At 35.5% G+C, this 15,951-nt stretch overlaps 1 protein-coding gene across 1 annotated transcript; it reads right to left on the reverse strand.

Moving 5' to 3' along the window:
- Nucleotides 1-1,235: 1,235 nt before the first annotated feature.
- Nucleotides 1,236-7,858, reverse strand: LOC111052069 (nucleolar protein 16). The gene is made up of 4 exons (XM_039440561.1): nt 7,591-7,858; nt 5,848-5,965; nt 2,767-2,952; nt 1,236-1,406 (listed from the first exon to the last, which is right to left on the reverse strand). The coding sequence occupies exons 1-4, from the start codon at nt 7,689-7,691 to the stop codon at nt 1,266-1,268; spliced, it is 546 nt and encodes a 181-aa protein (XP_039296495.1). The 5' UTR covers nt 7,692-7,858; the 3' UTR covers nt 1,236-1,265.
- Between the last annotated feature and the right edge of the window lie 8,093 nt (nt 7,859-15,951).

Here is a 15,951-nt window from a genome sequence, read left to right on the forward strand (position 1 = left end):
CAATACTGAGCGAATCAGCTGATCGTTCGATCAACCAGTATAATAGGTTGGAATATAAAAATTTACTCACAAAGGATGTATTATAATATACTAAGGAAGGTTGATGTATAGAAATACGGACAACTATTATTTCTGTATAAATATTATTATAATCTAAAAAGCACGAAAATCCAGAGTATACAAAACTCATATAAAAAACTAAATGTATATTGTTTATTAACATCGTATATTGCGATTTATTTATGAAATTAATTTAAGATAAACACTCCATATATTTATATAAAAACTTTTTATTTAAATTTTTTCTATTATAAAGTTGAAGAAGCCCTGATCCTGAGGCGACCAATTGTATTGAGTTTATTAAATTGAAGGCCAATCAGAAAGAAGCTTACAAAATTGTTCTAGGAAGAGATAAATTTTTCTGAAAACCACTTTCTTCTGGCTTAAGATCTTGACCTGAGAGGATGCACATGGAGTTTAGGGTTCTTTCTTCCTTTAAAATTTTAAAATTATCAAGCCAACCCCTTTTTAAATGTGAAATATTTGTAATTAATGTTAAATTATCTGTGAACTCAGTGTTGTTAAAGAGTTCGTAATTGTAATCATTCCCTATAAATATATCTTTAATTTAGAAAGAAATCTATAAGAAATCTGGACCACGCGTTAGCCCAGCAGAGATGAAAGAGACCTGCCTAATTAATTATTGGAAATAATTAATTCAATCCACAAGACCGTCAAGAACTTCATGAATGTGAGTGATAAATCAAACGAGCTCGTTTTAGGTTTTCTACGTATAGTGGGGAAATTAATTAAAAGCGCTATTCAAATTAACTTAAATTAAAGAAAAAGTCACAACGTGTTGAGTGATATCACATAGTTCATAAGAACATTTTATAAATTTATTTGATATATGTAGGAAGCTTACTTCCATGCACGGCCCGAATTCATATAAAACCCTGAGATCTCATGTTGAATATCAATTTTATTAATTATTATTATTATCTAATTGAACAAAGTATATCATATCAAATCTATAGACCAAACAGGTTTTTATTTGTAATTTCTCAAGTTCAAGAGAGTTTTACACAATTAAAATGAATGAATAGAATAGAATGGCTGCTTCTATTTTTACCTAGGAGGGCGGAGTTAGGGCGCAGCCGGCCCTCTCTTACACTCAACCCTCAAATGAGATGAAAAAAATGAATGAGATGAAATAAATGAATATAAAACATACCTTTGATGTTTTTAACAATTTATTAACACAACTAACTATCAACCTCCATCTTTTTTGCTCTTTCAGCTAAATATTTCTCAAACTGTTCTGGAACACCCTTGAATTGTTTCACTTTTGCCCTCAGCTGTTTCCACGTCTCTTGGTAGTAGTTTTTGGGGTCTTTTGCCATAGCCTGCAAACAAGAACAAAGAATATTGATATGAAGAATATAATATTATATAAATATTAATAAAACTAAAATAAAAAGTGAGATTCACATTATACTCAGTGAAAATAATATTGTCTAGGTGTTCACACGACAACCAAGAATAATAACATAGATTTAATATAGCATAAGAAGATATCCCATGGTATAGGTCGTTCAGGTTCCAAATTTCAAGTCAATTTTTTGTCTCAACTCAAACCGACTACTATCTATTATTACTGTTTTGTTGGGAGTGTAAGAGTGTAAGAAGGGCACAGTATGAGAGACTACCAGCGTCACATAGCTTCACCAAAAACAACTACTAGGACTATCGGCTTCAGTTAACACTCACATTTGCAACATAGACACCCTATACACTGTCTATTATTAGTGTGTTGTTGGGAGTGTAAGAGTGTAAGAAGGGCACAGTAAGAGAGACTACCAGCATCACATAGCTTCTCCAAAAACAACTACTAGGACTATCGGCTTCAGTAAACACTCACATTTGCAACATCTATGTTGCAAATGTGAGTGTTAACTGAAGAAGGGCACAGTAAGAGAGACTACCAGCATCACATAGCTTCTCCAAAAACAACTACTAGGACTATCGGCTTCAGTAAACACTCACATTTGCAACATCTATGTTGCAAATGTGAGTGTTAACTGAAGCCGATAGTCCTAGTAGTTGTTTTTGGTGAAGCTATGTGACGCTGGTAGTCTCTCATACTGTGCCCTTCTTACACTCTCACACTCCCAACAACACACTAATAATAGACAGTGTATAGGGTGTCTATGCTGCAAATGTGAGTGTTAACTGAAGCCGATAGTCCTAGTAGTTGTTTTTGGTGAAGCTATGTGACGCTGGTAGTCTCTCATACTGTGCCCTTCTTACACTCTTACACTCCCATCAACACACTAATAATAGACAGTGTATAGGGTGTCTATGTTGCAAATGTGAGTGTTAACTGAAGCCGATAGTCCTACTACTTATAGTTGTTTTTGGTGAAGCTATGTGACGCTGGTAGTCTCTCATACTGCCCTTCTTACACTCTCACACTCTCAACAACACACTAATAATAGACAGTGTATAGGGTGTCTATGTTGCAAATGTGAGTGTTAACTGAAGCCGATAGTCCTAGTAGTTGTTTTTGGTGAAGCTATGTGACGCTGGTAGTCTCTCATACTGTGCCCTTCTTACACTCTCACAGTCTCAACAACACACTAATAATAGACAGTAGTCGACAAGAAATCGACTTGAAATTTGGAACACAAACGACCATGGGACATCTCCTTATCCATGTTGTGAAAACTCTCATAAGACCCAATGTTAATCATAGCTGGAACTTACCTTATAGTCCTCTCCATATTTGTCCAGATAATAGGTCAGCTGTTGTACCGTGCTATTAGGCAGTCGAAACTTTCTCTCTCTTGGGGCATTCGCGTCCTCCTCCAATTCCTTCATTACATGTCCTTTGTGTGCCTTTCTCTGTTCCTTTTGCACTTTATCCTGCTTCTCGTCTTTCTCTCTTGATGCCTGTGAAGAGAGAAATAAAATAAAAAAATACGTGAAAACAAAAATTGAAACGCAATAGAATATGTTTGTGGAGTGAATATTGATGTTGTGGAACTTTTTCATAATTGAAGAGACTTGAAAAATGTTGTCAAAAAATTCACTTTATTTAAATAAAAATTAATGACCGGGCGCAGTGAGGTCCAAGATTCAAGTCGACGGTTTTGCATTTCTCTTAATGTTTGTATGTTGCGCATTTACGGCGAAACGCGGTAATAGATTTTCATGAAATTTTACAGGTATGTTCCTTTTTTAATTGCGCGTCAACGTATATACAAGGTTTTTGGAAATTTTGCATTTCAAGGATAATATAAAAGGAAAAAGGAGCCTCTTTCATACGCCAATATTAGAGTAAAAATCAGACTATAGAATGATTCATCATAAATCAGCTGACAAGTGATTACACAGATGTGTGGAGAAGCCAGTCTATTGCTGTATTTCCATTCCATAAGGTCTATAGTTTGAATCAGGTACTTGTGGATGAGAATACTGCGTGAGGTCTACTGTTCACAGAACTACTAGTTATTTGACAGCAGCATGCTTTCGTGTGTGCTCACACATCATCAACACTATCAACAGTAACTTACAGCTGATGATGTAACATACAGTGAAATAATAATTTTTACTTTCCTTGCCCTATTACCATAGGTAACGAAAGTATTGCGTGTGCGTGCGTGTGTGTGTGTGTGTGTGTGTGTGTGTGTGTGTGTGTGTGTGTGTGTGTGTGTGTGTGTGTGTGTGCGTGTGTGTGTGTGTGTGTGTGTGTGTGTGTGTGTGTATGTGTGTGTGTGTGTGTGTGTGAGTACAGATATACGCGCCGCGAACAATAATTCACTTTTAATCAGCTGACTATATGTGTATTTTTACAGAAACTGTATAAGATATAGATATAAAAAGCTTGGCATCATCTGATTAAAAGTGAATTGCTCATGTTCGCGGCGCGTAAATCTGTACGCACCTTATGAGTGTATGTGTTTCTGTGTACACGATATCTCATCTCCCAATTAACGGAATGACTTGAAATTTGGAACTTAATGTCCTTACAATATAAGGATCAGACAGGAACAATTTCGATCAAATGAAATCCAAGATGGCGGCTAAAATGGAGAAAATGTTGTCAAAAACAGGGTTTTTCACGATTTTTTCGAAAACGGCTCCAACGATTTTGAACAAATTCATACCTAAAATAGTCATTGATAAGCTCTATCAACTGCCATAAGTCCCATATCTGTAAACATTCCAGGAGCTCCGCCCCATCTATGCAAAGTTTGATTTCAGATTCCCAATTATCAGGCCTCAGATACAACATAAACAGAAAATTTCAAGTGGAAAAGATTGAGCATTAAAATCTCTACAATTGATGTTCAGTAACATTTTCACCTACAATTGAAAATAAGCTCGAAATTCGAGAAAATGTGATTATTCAATTGCAAACTGTTGGCAAATGTTGATTATATTACATCATTCACTATGACGAGATAGCAGACCTCGTGTGTCTCCAACGTTATTATCCTGTCACCAGCTGGCTCAGATCTTTGAATAGTAGATGCGCGTGAACACTAGCGTCAGGTGATCAATTTTCATAACGGCAAGGAAAGTTGTATGAGTGCGCCACACCAGATTTTTATTGAAATAAAGTGGATTTTTTGACAATATATCAAGTCTCTTCAGCAATGGAATATTATATATCAAGGTAGCCTAACTTATATAGTTTATTTGCAGAAATTGTAAAGAATAGTGCCCTTGTATCAAGTACCCTTTTATTGGTAGTATTCATGGTAGCATAAAAGCTCTTACAGGTGAAAAGTTCAGAATTAAGGTGAGGGAGGAGTTGTTGCAGGTTTGTCCTTATTCCAGTGAGGAATTCTTTTTGCATTGTGGAATGCAAAGATTGACGACTTAGATTATAATTGACAAATCATTATACCCCTTTCATAGGTGGTCAGTGGGATGAAAAAAATTGGAAGAAGCCAAATAACGAAGACAGAGATTCGGCGACTCTGTTCTCCTATCTTTCTCCACTGCCATTATAACGTCGACCTCAATATAAATGAGTACTATAATTTACTTTAAAAACTCGGCATTGGTTCAAGTATTAATATTTATTTATAAGGACCGCTGTCTGCTTGAATTGGACCTCACTATAGTGAGATTCGGAGGAGGTGATGGGACGGCATAGTTGCCAATTTTCATTTTCCTCTGTTTTCTGTAGTAGATTCTTAAATCTAGATGGAATTCAATTCATCAAGGTATATCTGATATAGCAGGAATCGGTGTTTTCTTTTCAAGTGAGATTTAAAATTTCTAGTAGCTTATTTGATTATTTTTCTTCATAGACTACAAACGATATGGCAACAGTGTGTAGTTGGAAAAGGATAGAGCAAAATCTGTTTTGTCGAATGATAGACAAGGACAGCAACACCAATGTTAATCAGATGAGCAGGAATTGGTGTTTTCTTTTCAAGTGAGATTTAAAATTTCTAGTAGCTTATTTGATTATTTTTCTTCATAGACTACAAACGATATGGCAACAGTGTGTAGTTGGAAAAGGTTAGAGCAAAATCTGTTTTGTCGAATGATAGACAAGGATAGCAAACTGGGTTAATCAAATGCTGACGTGGCAGCCCAAGTCTCACTACATTTGAACGTTGTTTTCAGTTTAAAAATTGTAAATACCTTCGAATATATCTAAGTTATTTTATGTTGATTGTCATTAAAACCATTCTCAGAGACTAACCGTTAATTTTCATTTCACTATGAAAAACTATAGAACTCCAGTTCATTCATTGATGGCCCAAGTAGTTCTCAGATTATGAGAGCAGTAAAAAAATATCCAAGACATAAAATAGATATACTTACAGGTAGAACTCTGTTTTTGGGAATTCCGACGGCTAAATTTGGATTGAAAGCCAAGCCCATATTTTTGAAGTTGTTTATCACAGATGCATGCTTATTCCATTCTTCCTTCAATATTTCACTGAAAATAATAAAATAAAATCAATTTTAAATTGTCCAACTCCTCTCCAACTACAGAATCTTCGGTGTTTTTAGATACATTACGATCATAGTAAAGTTTTTGAATCGATTGATTCTTTGCCATCTTTTCGATTATCTCATTAGGTAAAATTTTTAGATTCAATGCGTAATGTGGTATAGGAATCTTAGTTCTTATATGTCTGCTATTAAGAAGCTGTGAAGGTGTATATCCCAATCCAGCTACGGGAGCATTACGATAATTTAGTAAATACAATTCCAAATCTTGCTTGTTTGCAGCTGCCTTTTTAAACATTGTTTTGAATATTCCAACTGCCTTTTCTGCTAATCCATTTGATTTTGAATGGTATGGACTTGATGTGGTAATTTTGATTCTAGTTCTTCCACTGTTGAAATGAGATAACGTTCCCTGATTATATATTTATTAAGTTCAACTGAGTCAATACAAATTCTCAGTGATCCATCCGGCTTTTCATCAACTACAACGTAATTTATCCAGTCAACAGGCTCTTCAACTGGGGTTATAATACCTTTTGACTTTAGTGATTCCAAAGATTCTTGAAATCTTTCTTTAATTTTGAGTGGGATACGACGAGCAGGACTTATTGTTGGGGATGCATTTTTTTCAATTTAATCTTGCAAATATCAGGAAAAACGCCGAAGGCCGTCGAAGACATGTTTTTTTTATAGATAGCCTGTTTTTCCTCATCCACTTGATAACTTTTTTATCTATAAAGTCAACTCTTTCAATCAAGTTGAGATCAATACATGATTCTAGGCCTAGAAAAAAAAATTCAAATTTTTTCAAAAATTATTCCAATTTTTCAATAAATTATTAAAACCAATTTGAGCTTATGAAACGAAAACGAGGCAAAAACTGATAGGTCTATAAACGTGAATCTTAAAATTAGAGGTATTTCATTTATTGTTGATCATATTACAACTACATTCTTCATTCTTGTTAAATACTTCTATAATTTCTACTCAAACAAAAGTATATTAAGCACAAGTAACTTTAGAATTTGATTAAGAACGATATTGTCACAAGTTTTTGACCAATTTTTTTAGAAGGTTCTTTCTCTTCACAATTCTTTAAAGTTTACTCAAAATTTAATTCTCCTTGTAATCCACCTACATATATTATTGAAAATAACTAAATCGGTTTGAGCAAATCCTCAAGTGATTGATATCACACTTCAGTTTCAATAACATTTTAGGCCTGGTTATCTATATCCATAGGTAGCCTATATCCCCACATTGTTTACAAACATGGGCCTATTTCAAGAATACCTACACCCATTATAACTCAATTGTATTAATTGAACTGAGTCCTTATAAATAGTGAAATTTAAAATTAGTTATATTTGCACATCATTTGAATAACTTAATTCAACAAAAAGTCAAACTATTTGACTGCAATAAATTGATAACCTAACCTCGCAATGTTTACTACAAAGTAAATTACACTTGACTGAACTCAAATTTTGCAAAAAATAATGATTTTAAATTTAATTAGTTTGAGAATTACGTATCATATTTACAAATACAATTATTGAAACTGCTAATTAAGCTAATAGATTGCAAAAAGATAGAAAGCTTTCAACATACCATTGTATGGTTGGACCCTTGACGGTTCGTTTATTTGCACGTTTTCTGTTAGCTCCATACCTAAACCGTTGTCGTCTACGTACTTTATGAATTTTTGGCATTGTTTAAACTTTGAAATCTGCAAATCAAATACAGCAATTAAATATATTTCAATAAACTAATCAAAAGCAATTAAGTCAGAGAACACGTTGTTTTGAGTGTCTTTGTCTTGCTTGTTGAAAGAAAATCTAACCTCAACAACTGGTGACTTGATCATAAAGTCAAAACACTTTGAAAATTATTATCAATCAATATACTGTATAATATAATATACAGTAATATAATTTTGTATAGAGATAATTTTATATATTATACAGTAATATATTTTCAAATATAATTTTCAGTGTTTTTCAAATTTAAATATAATGTAGTTAAATATGAATATGAAGCATCAAATAATTAGTTTCGATATCAATTTTCAAGGAATTAGTTTGGTATCCCTGCAAGTCAAACTGCTTCAACTCAAGGTGGGAAATATGAATTGTTTTCAAAGTACTTCAACTCACATTCATTCAATAAAAAATGATGTTGAGAATATTCTAGAATAGGCTTCTAAATAAATGTATTTTATAATAAAATACAATCACACTCTTTCGAATAACTCATACTCCCTACCAATTTAATCTATGTAGCTATACCTTAGCTAAATCTTAGCTTCGTGCACTGCCTGAGTTACTGCTTCTCCAATGCATTTTTTCACAAAAATTACTGAACAAACAGGTGTGTTCTGCAATGATCTAAACGATCATTGGTCAGGGCATGATGCCAAATCCAAGGCTCACACGCTCTTTTCTGAGGCCAAGAAGTGGTTTGCCAATAATAAGCTGAAGCTGAATGAGACCAAAATTCATGAGATAGCATGTACTATCAGCAGAACAGTTAGGTACTCTTGATGCTGAGCCTGAGACATTACTTAGTTTTGGTATTAATACCAAACTATCATGGGAGTCACATATCACCAAAGTTTGCAAAAGGCTTTCAAGAGTTGTTTATCTGTTCCGGAAAATGCGGACGCTGCTCAGTGTTGATCGCCTGCTGATGTTGTACCATGTGGTACCATACGGTATTTGCCAGCCACATTCAGTACGGCATCTTGATATGTGGGCACTCGACGCATGTGAGAAACATACTCCTGCTCCAGAAGAAAGGCAATCCGTGTTATGACATGTAGTGAGTATGATGCGCACTGCCAGCCCATATTCCAGCGTTTGGGTATCCATACAGTATATGACCTCGTCTACATTTATTGTCATCGCTCCTACATGTCAGGAATAGTATATTTCGCACCTAGAGCAGAAAATGAGACTTTTCCGGCTCGAAATCGATTTTCAAGTCCGAGGCCGTAGGCCGAGGACTAGAGAAGATTGAGAGCTGGAAAAACATTTTTGCCCGTGGTGCGAACGCTATTTTTCGCCACACACAAAAATAAACAATATATATATATATGAGAATAGTTGTTTACTAGGCACTTCCGAAAGCAGAAGTGGAAGGTGATAGCTCTAGCAAATCTGAGGCCTAATCTGAATATCAGGAAATTGTCCAAGTATTTTTACTTTCCTTGCCCTATTACCATAGGTAAGGAAAGTATTGCTTTCCGAAAAAAATTAAGGTACCCCAATTTCTAAATTTCTATACGTTTCAAGGTCCCCTGAGTCCAAAAAAGTGGTTTTTGGGTGTCTGTATGTGTCTGTATGGTCTGTATGTGTGTGTGTGTACTATGAGTGTATGTGCGTCTGTGTACACGATATCTCATCTCCCAATTAACGGAATGACTTTGGAACGTAAGGTCTTTACAATATAAGGATCCGACACGAACAATTTCGATCAAGATGGCGGCTAAAATGGCGAAAATGTTGTCAAAAACAGGGGTTTTCGCAATTTTCACGAAAACGGCTCCAACGATTTTGATTAAAGTTATACCTGAAATAGTCATCGATAAGCTCTATCAACTGCCACAAGTCCCATATCTGTAAAAAATTTCAGGAGCTCCGCCCCATCTATGCAAAGTTTGATTTTAGATTCTCAATTATCAGGCTTCAGATACAATTCAAACAAAAAAAATTGAGTGGAAAAGATTGAGCATGAGAATCTCTACAATTAATGTTCAGTAACATTTTCACCTAAAATTAAAAATAAGCTCGAAATTTGAGAAAATGTGATTATCCAATTGTAAACTGTTGGCAACTGTTTATTCTATTAAATGATTCACTATGAAGAGATTGCAGACCTCGTGGGTCTCCAGCGTTATTGCCCTGTCACCAGCTGGATCAAATCTTTGAACAGTAAACTTGAGATGCGCAGGAACACTAGCGTCAGGTGATAAATTTTCATAACGGCAAGGAAAGTTGTGTGAGTGCGCCACATCAGATTTTTATTTTTATTCTGATTTGTCTAAATAACCTAAAAGATGATGTTCAATTATGTGGGAGGTTGAGTTTATACTTTTTTATTCTTTCAAATGACAATAAGATGATATTATTATAAATGTTTTAATTATTGAATAATGAACACAAATAATGAAAAGTTTTTTGATCACCTTTCTTAGTTCCATGTTAGCGGCTGGAAAGGGTACTCTTTCCGGCCTAGGCCGGAAAGAAACCTGTTCTGACGTCAGACGAGAGTCGTCTGCAAACAATGTCTTTCAGATCTACGTAGGGACTGGAAAACAGCTGCTTTCTGTGCAGTGTGGCGAAAAAACATTTACCGTACACATTCACCAGAAGAGAGGAAGTGCATTCACATGGAACTCGAGGGAGGGTCAACTTGGATGTGCCGCGCTGTCGTCTGTCAAGAGTGAAGGTTAGTTTTCCAGTGTTGGCTGTGCGAATGTTTAACTGCCTGCCAGACTCAGTTAGAGAGCGCGCCCTGTAAATGTATTCAGGAACTCATTGGAAGGAGCTTCTACCAGTTGGAGGACTTCTTTAGTGAGAGCTTTGCTGGACTGTGATACTGCCTAAAGTTTGTGAATATTGTTTTTAATTTTACTTGACACGATCTATCCAGAAAAACCTGGCCTTGATCACAACATTGGATAATTAAGAACTCGTCAAACTGAAATCTTCAAGAATTTAAAATGAGTCTTTAACCATCTTTGGTGAATTAAGAATCAATATGCAAAATTTCAAGTTAATCAGTTGAGTAGTTGAGACGTGATTATGCGTCATTCGTGACTTTCCTATCCCCTACACGTATAAGCCGATTCTATCATTCTTCATTAACTAGTAGTTCTGTGAACAGTAGACCTCGCTCATGAATAGCCTACAACTAGTAGCCTATTAACTAGTAGTTCTGTGAACAGTAGACCTCGCTCATGAATAGCCTACAACTTTCAAACTAATGAGAAGGGCCATTAAGAAAGTACAGTATATTGTGAAGATTTATCCAAGACATCTATTATTTTCTCCTTTGAAAGTGCTAAAGACATTGTTTCCAGGGACACCGGACTTATAAATGTCTCTCAAGGAGGTACCTCCATATCGTCCCCATATTATTATTTACCCAATACATAACCTATAAACTTGAGTGTTGATAGGAAATGACATTGGGTAATACGGCAAGGCAGAACATCCGAGAGGATCTCTCTGCCGATAAAAGCCATAAGAGTAAATAGATAAATAAATAAAATAATTATTATTTACAATATTACAAATTTTCTAACAATAATTAATTATAAGAAATCGGTCAACTGACAAAAAATGGAATATGCAGTAGGCAATTTAGACCATGAATCGTCTCACAGACGATAGTGAGACGGAAATGATTCTAAATAACATGGGTATGTTGGTGACAATGACAGGAGGTTGCTAATAATGTTTTTTATGAAAAGTGGATTCAATGTTATGGCGGCTTGTTATGTCTATGCATAATGTTTATGCTCACAAGTCGGTTTCCGATCTCATACTCATACTAAAGCGAAAACAAGAGCTAACTTTACTAAGCTGTGATGTGTCTCCGGCCGGTTCGGTAGGTCTAGAAACTATTCATCTATGAAACAGGGAAATATCGTGTTGAAAAGGGAAGAAATGGTACAATCAAGTGAGAAGTTTTCTTCAATTAATAAATACAGTATGATTTGGAGCGGCTCAGACGTTTCAAGGTTCACCGCTGACAACCTCTTGTCCTCTATCGATAGCATTCCAACGATACCATTCATTCAATATAGCACATTTTAGAGCGGCACAATTTATATTAAAACCGGAGGTCTTATCAAAAATCGTTACACATACGTTTCTGCGCCTTGTTTCAAAGAGCTTGTATACCAAATTTCAACCAAATCGGACAATAACTGCGACTGTAACTGCGGTACAAACAAACAAAAGCCGATCGAGTCGAAACTAAAACCTCAGCTTCGCTTCGGTCAATAAATTATGGATGACAGTAGTTTCGATCTTCTCAACAGTGAAGCCTTTCAAATTAATATTAGTTGAATACATGTTGAACCAAACCTCTTAAAGCTCTCAACAAAATTTTTGTTTTTCTCTCAGTGTGTGGGAAACACTATAGAAAAGTTGCCAACAAAATGTTCCCCCTCTACAATTCCACGCCAACCAAGCTCTTAAAATTGGCAACTTTTGTTGATCCACGTTTAAGAAGAGCAACTAATCTTGTTCTCTACAAAAATTGACAACTTTTAGTAGAAAACTATTTGTGGACAACTTAGCTTTATACTGCATATTTTTAGCCTCTTACATATTCAATGGCCAGATTAATTCTCAACTAAAAGAAACAGCTTCTCGCATAAAAACCTCAATCCTTAATAAATATGAAACAACAAGTCTGAATGTGGGGAATGAGTTCCGTGAACTGCATTATAGTAACAATGGATGAATATATATATATATATATATATATATATATATATATATATATATATATATATATATATATATATATAAATAAATATAAACAGGATACACACGACACGGATAGATTAAAAACACTTAAAAACTTACATTTAAACGAGAATCAACAAAGGGTGATTGACAAAGGGGACCCAGCTCCCCGAAAATTCTCGTTTAAATGTAAGTTTTTAATCTATCCGTGTCGTGTGTATCCTGTTTACATTTATATTATAAAACTTTAAAGTGTTTTCTGTTAAGTGCTATATATATATATAAATATATACATATACACATAATACATATACACACACAGTATTTATATGAATGTCTGATCCATAGTGGTAAATTATAAACAATATCCCAATATTGTACTATTTTATTTCTACATTCCATAATATCTCAACATTATTAATAATATTTCTCAATAGTAAATTGACCCTTTACAAATATAATGTGTTAGTCAAATTGTAGCTTTGAAGATACTGTATTATCTTCATGTATAAGACACAAAATTCAAAATAGTTAAATAATGTGTAATTTCTTTAAGCTAGAAATGAAGAAGTCTACGTGCCGTACCTATTAATGTATTATAGTCTTTACAACATTATTGCTAGATTGTTATATTATTAATATCAGAGTGCTTTATATCACTAAAGCTAGGTTTACACTATGTAGCTCTGCTATAAGTTCGAGAAGTGACACTGGAGATCTGCTATATAGTCCGGCTATATAGTCTTTACAGTCTGAGAACTGTAAAGGCAAATTCAAATATTACGACAGCTCTAAGGGTCTATCATGGATATTTCCTATCATTGATTAGATTTAGTATTTTATTTTGGGGGTCAGGAAGGAACTATTTGAACACATGCTTCAAAATGCAGTAAAAAGCACTTGGGATTGTTGAGGGAGTGAGTCCTTCTTCTTCCTGTAAACCTATACTCAGGAGACTCCAGCTTCTTTCTGTTCCAGCTATCTATTTCTTGGAAGTGGTTTCTTTTGTGTTCAAAAATTCAGAAATGTTCAATGTCGACCGAATTAATCATGCATACAGAACTCGAGGTAGAAATGCATGTTTGTTCCAGCTCCCAATTCATAGACTCTCTCTGCTTGAAAAAGGACCGTATTATTCAGGATTGAAGTTTTATAATTGTATTCCAGAGGATATTAGGTTGTGTGGTGGTTATAGAGTGTTTTTATCTAAGATAACCAGGACATTGGTAGAGGCATGTCCCTATACAATAGAGGAGTGCTGCAACGCATTCTCAGGATCCCGATCCTCAACTTGACATGTTGCATGCCACTTGAGCCTTGCTCAAAATGTGTGGCTTTACGCAACTAAATTGTAATAATAATAATAATATATAGCAGTTTTAAGCCTATTTTCTCAGCTATATAGCAGAAAATGAGCTATCCAAAATTTTTGGTAAACATCAAGAAGAATCTGAGGTATATGTAGCTCTGCTACATGTCAATTTTTGTTTATAACAGAGCTAGATGTAGCTGCTCTGTCCTTGAAGGAAGGCTGCCGCAGCTGTTTACTGCTGTTTGCAGCTGTTTAGTGCCTGCTGGGTTTACACCAGATATACTGTACTCATTTGTTGTCAGAGTGCCAGTAGGTTACTGCGCATTGCAAGCATTTTTTTTTTATTTATATATTACTAGCCGTCAGGCTCGCTTCGCTCGCCATATCCGTCTAGCCAGGGGGCTCCGCCCCCTGGACCCCCGACTGGATCGTCCAGGAATGAGATCAGCAGGCTCGCTTCGCTCGCCTGCATTTTTCATCTGAGCATTTTTATCATATGTTAGAACAATCCAGTCGGGGGTCCAGACTAAACGTCTGGCTAAACGGATATGGCGAGCGAAGCGAGCCTGACGGCTAGTAATATAATATTCCCAGGATTGAAGTAGCAGTGCCCAATCAATTTTTCCGCGATAAATGCATTTAAATCTTCAACTTGGTGCCAACCTAACAAAGTCAACTCAACTTAATGCCAACCTGACAAAATTATTAATTTAGTTGCCAGTTAACAACTGTTTCGAAGAGGTACTCTATCTAGATTATAGTTCTATAGTAACATATGATATGGAAATTTCAATTATAATTAAGAGTTGGGAGAAGAAGAATATACATGCTAAAATACGAACTTTAAACCCTTAAAAACAACCCTTAGAGTTAAAATATTGCCAAAAGATTTCTTAGTGCGCCTCTAAAGGGCCAACTGAACATACCTACCAAATTTGAACGTTTTTGGTCCGGTAGATTTTTAGTTATGCGAGTGAGTGAGTGAGTCAGTGCCATTTCGCTTTTATATATATAGATTGTGCAATAATGGAGAGTGAATTTGACTGGAATAGAGACAAAATTATCCAATAGAGGAGTGCTGCAACGCATTCTCAGGATCCCGATCCTCAACTTGACATGTTGCATGCCACTTGAGCCTTGCTCAAAATGTGTGGCTTTACGCAACTAAATTGTAATAATAATAATAATATATAGCAGTTTTAAGCCTATTTTCTCAGCTATATAGCAGAAAATGAGCTATCCAAAATTTTTGGTAAACATCAAGAAGAATCTGAGGTATATGTAGCTCTGCTACATGTCAATTTTTGTTTATAACAGAGCTAGATGTAGCTGCTCTGTCCTTGAAGGAAGGCTGCCGCAGCTGTTTACTGCTGTTTGCAGCTGTTAGTGCCTGCTGGTTTACACCAGATATACTGTACTCATTTGTTGTCAGAGTGCCAGTAGGTTACTGCGCATTGCAAGCATTTTTTTTTTATTTATATATTACTAGCCGTCAGGCTCGCTTCGCTCGCCATATCCGTCTAGCCAGGGGCTCCGCCCCCTGGACCCCCGACTGGATCGTCCAGAATGAGATCAGCAGGCTCGCTTCGCTCGCCTGCATTTTTCATCTGAGCATTTTTATCATATGTTTAACAATCCAGTCGGGGGTCCAGACTAAACGTCTGGCTAAACGGATATGGCGAGCGAAGCGAGCCTGACGGCTAGTAATATAATATTCCCAGGATTGAAGTAGCAGTGCCCAATCAATTTTCCGCGATAAATGCATTTAATCTTCAACTTGGTGCCAATCTAACAAAGTCAACTCAACTTAATGCCAACCTGACAAAATTATTAATTTAGTTGCCAGTTAACAACTGTTTCGAAGAGGTACTCTATCTAGATTATAGTTCTATAGTAACATATGATATGGAAATTTCAATTATAATTAAGAGTTGGGAGAAGAAGAATATACATGCTAAAATACGAACTTTAAACCCTTAAAAACAACCCTTAGAGTTAAAATATTGCCAAAAGATTTCTTAGTGCGCCTCTAAAGGGCCAACTGAACATACCTACCAAATTTGAACGTTTTTGGTCCGGTAGATTTTTAGTTATGCGAGTGAGTGAGTGAGTCAGTGCCATTTCGCTTTTATATATATAGATTGTGCAATAATGGAGAGTGAATTTGACTGGAATAGA

This window comes from Nilaparvata lugens, chromosome 14 (assembly GCF_014356525.2).
Source record: "Nilaparvata lugens isolate BPH chromosome 14, ASM1435652v1, whole genome shotgun sequence".
Taxonomy (NCBI): domain Eukaryota; kingdom Metazoa; phylum Arthropoda; class Insecta; order Hemiptera; family Delphacidae; genus Nilaparvata; species Nilaparvata lugens.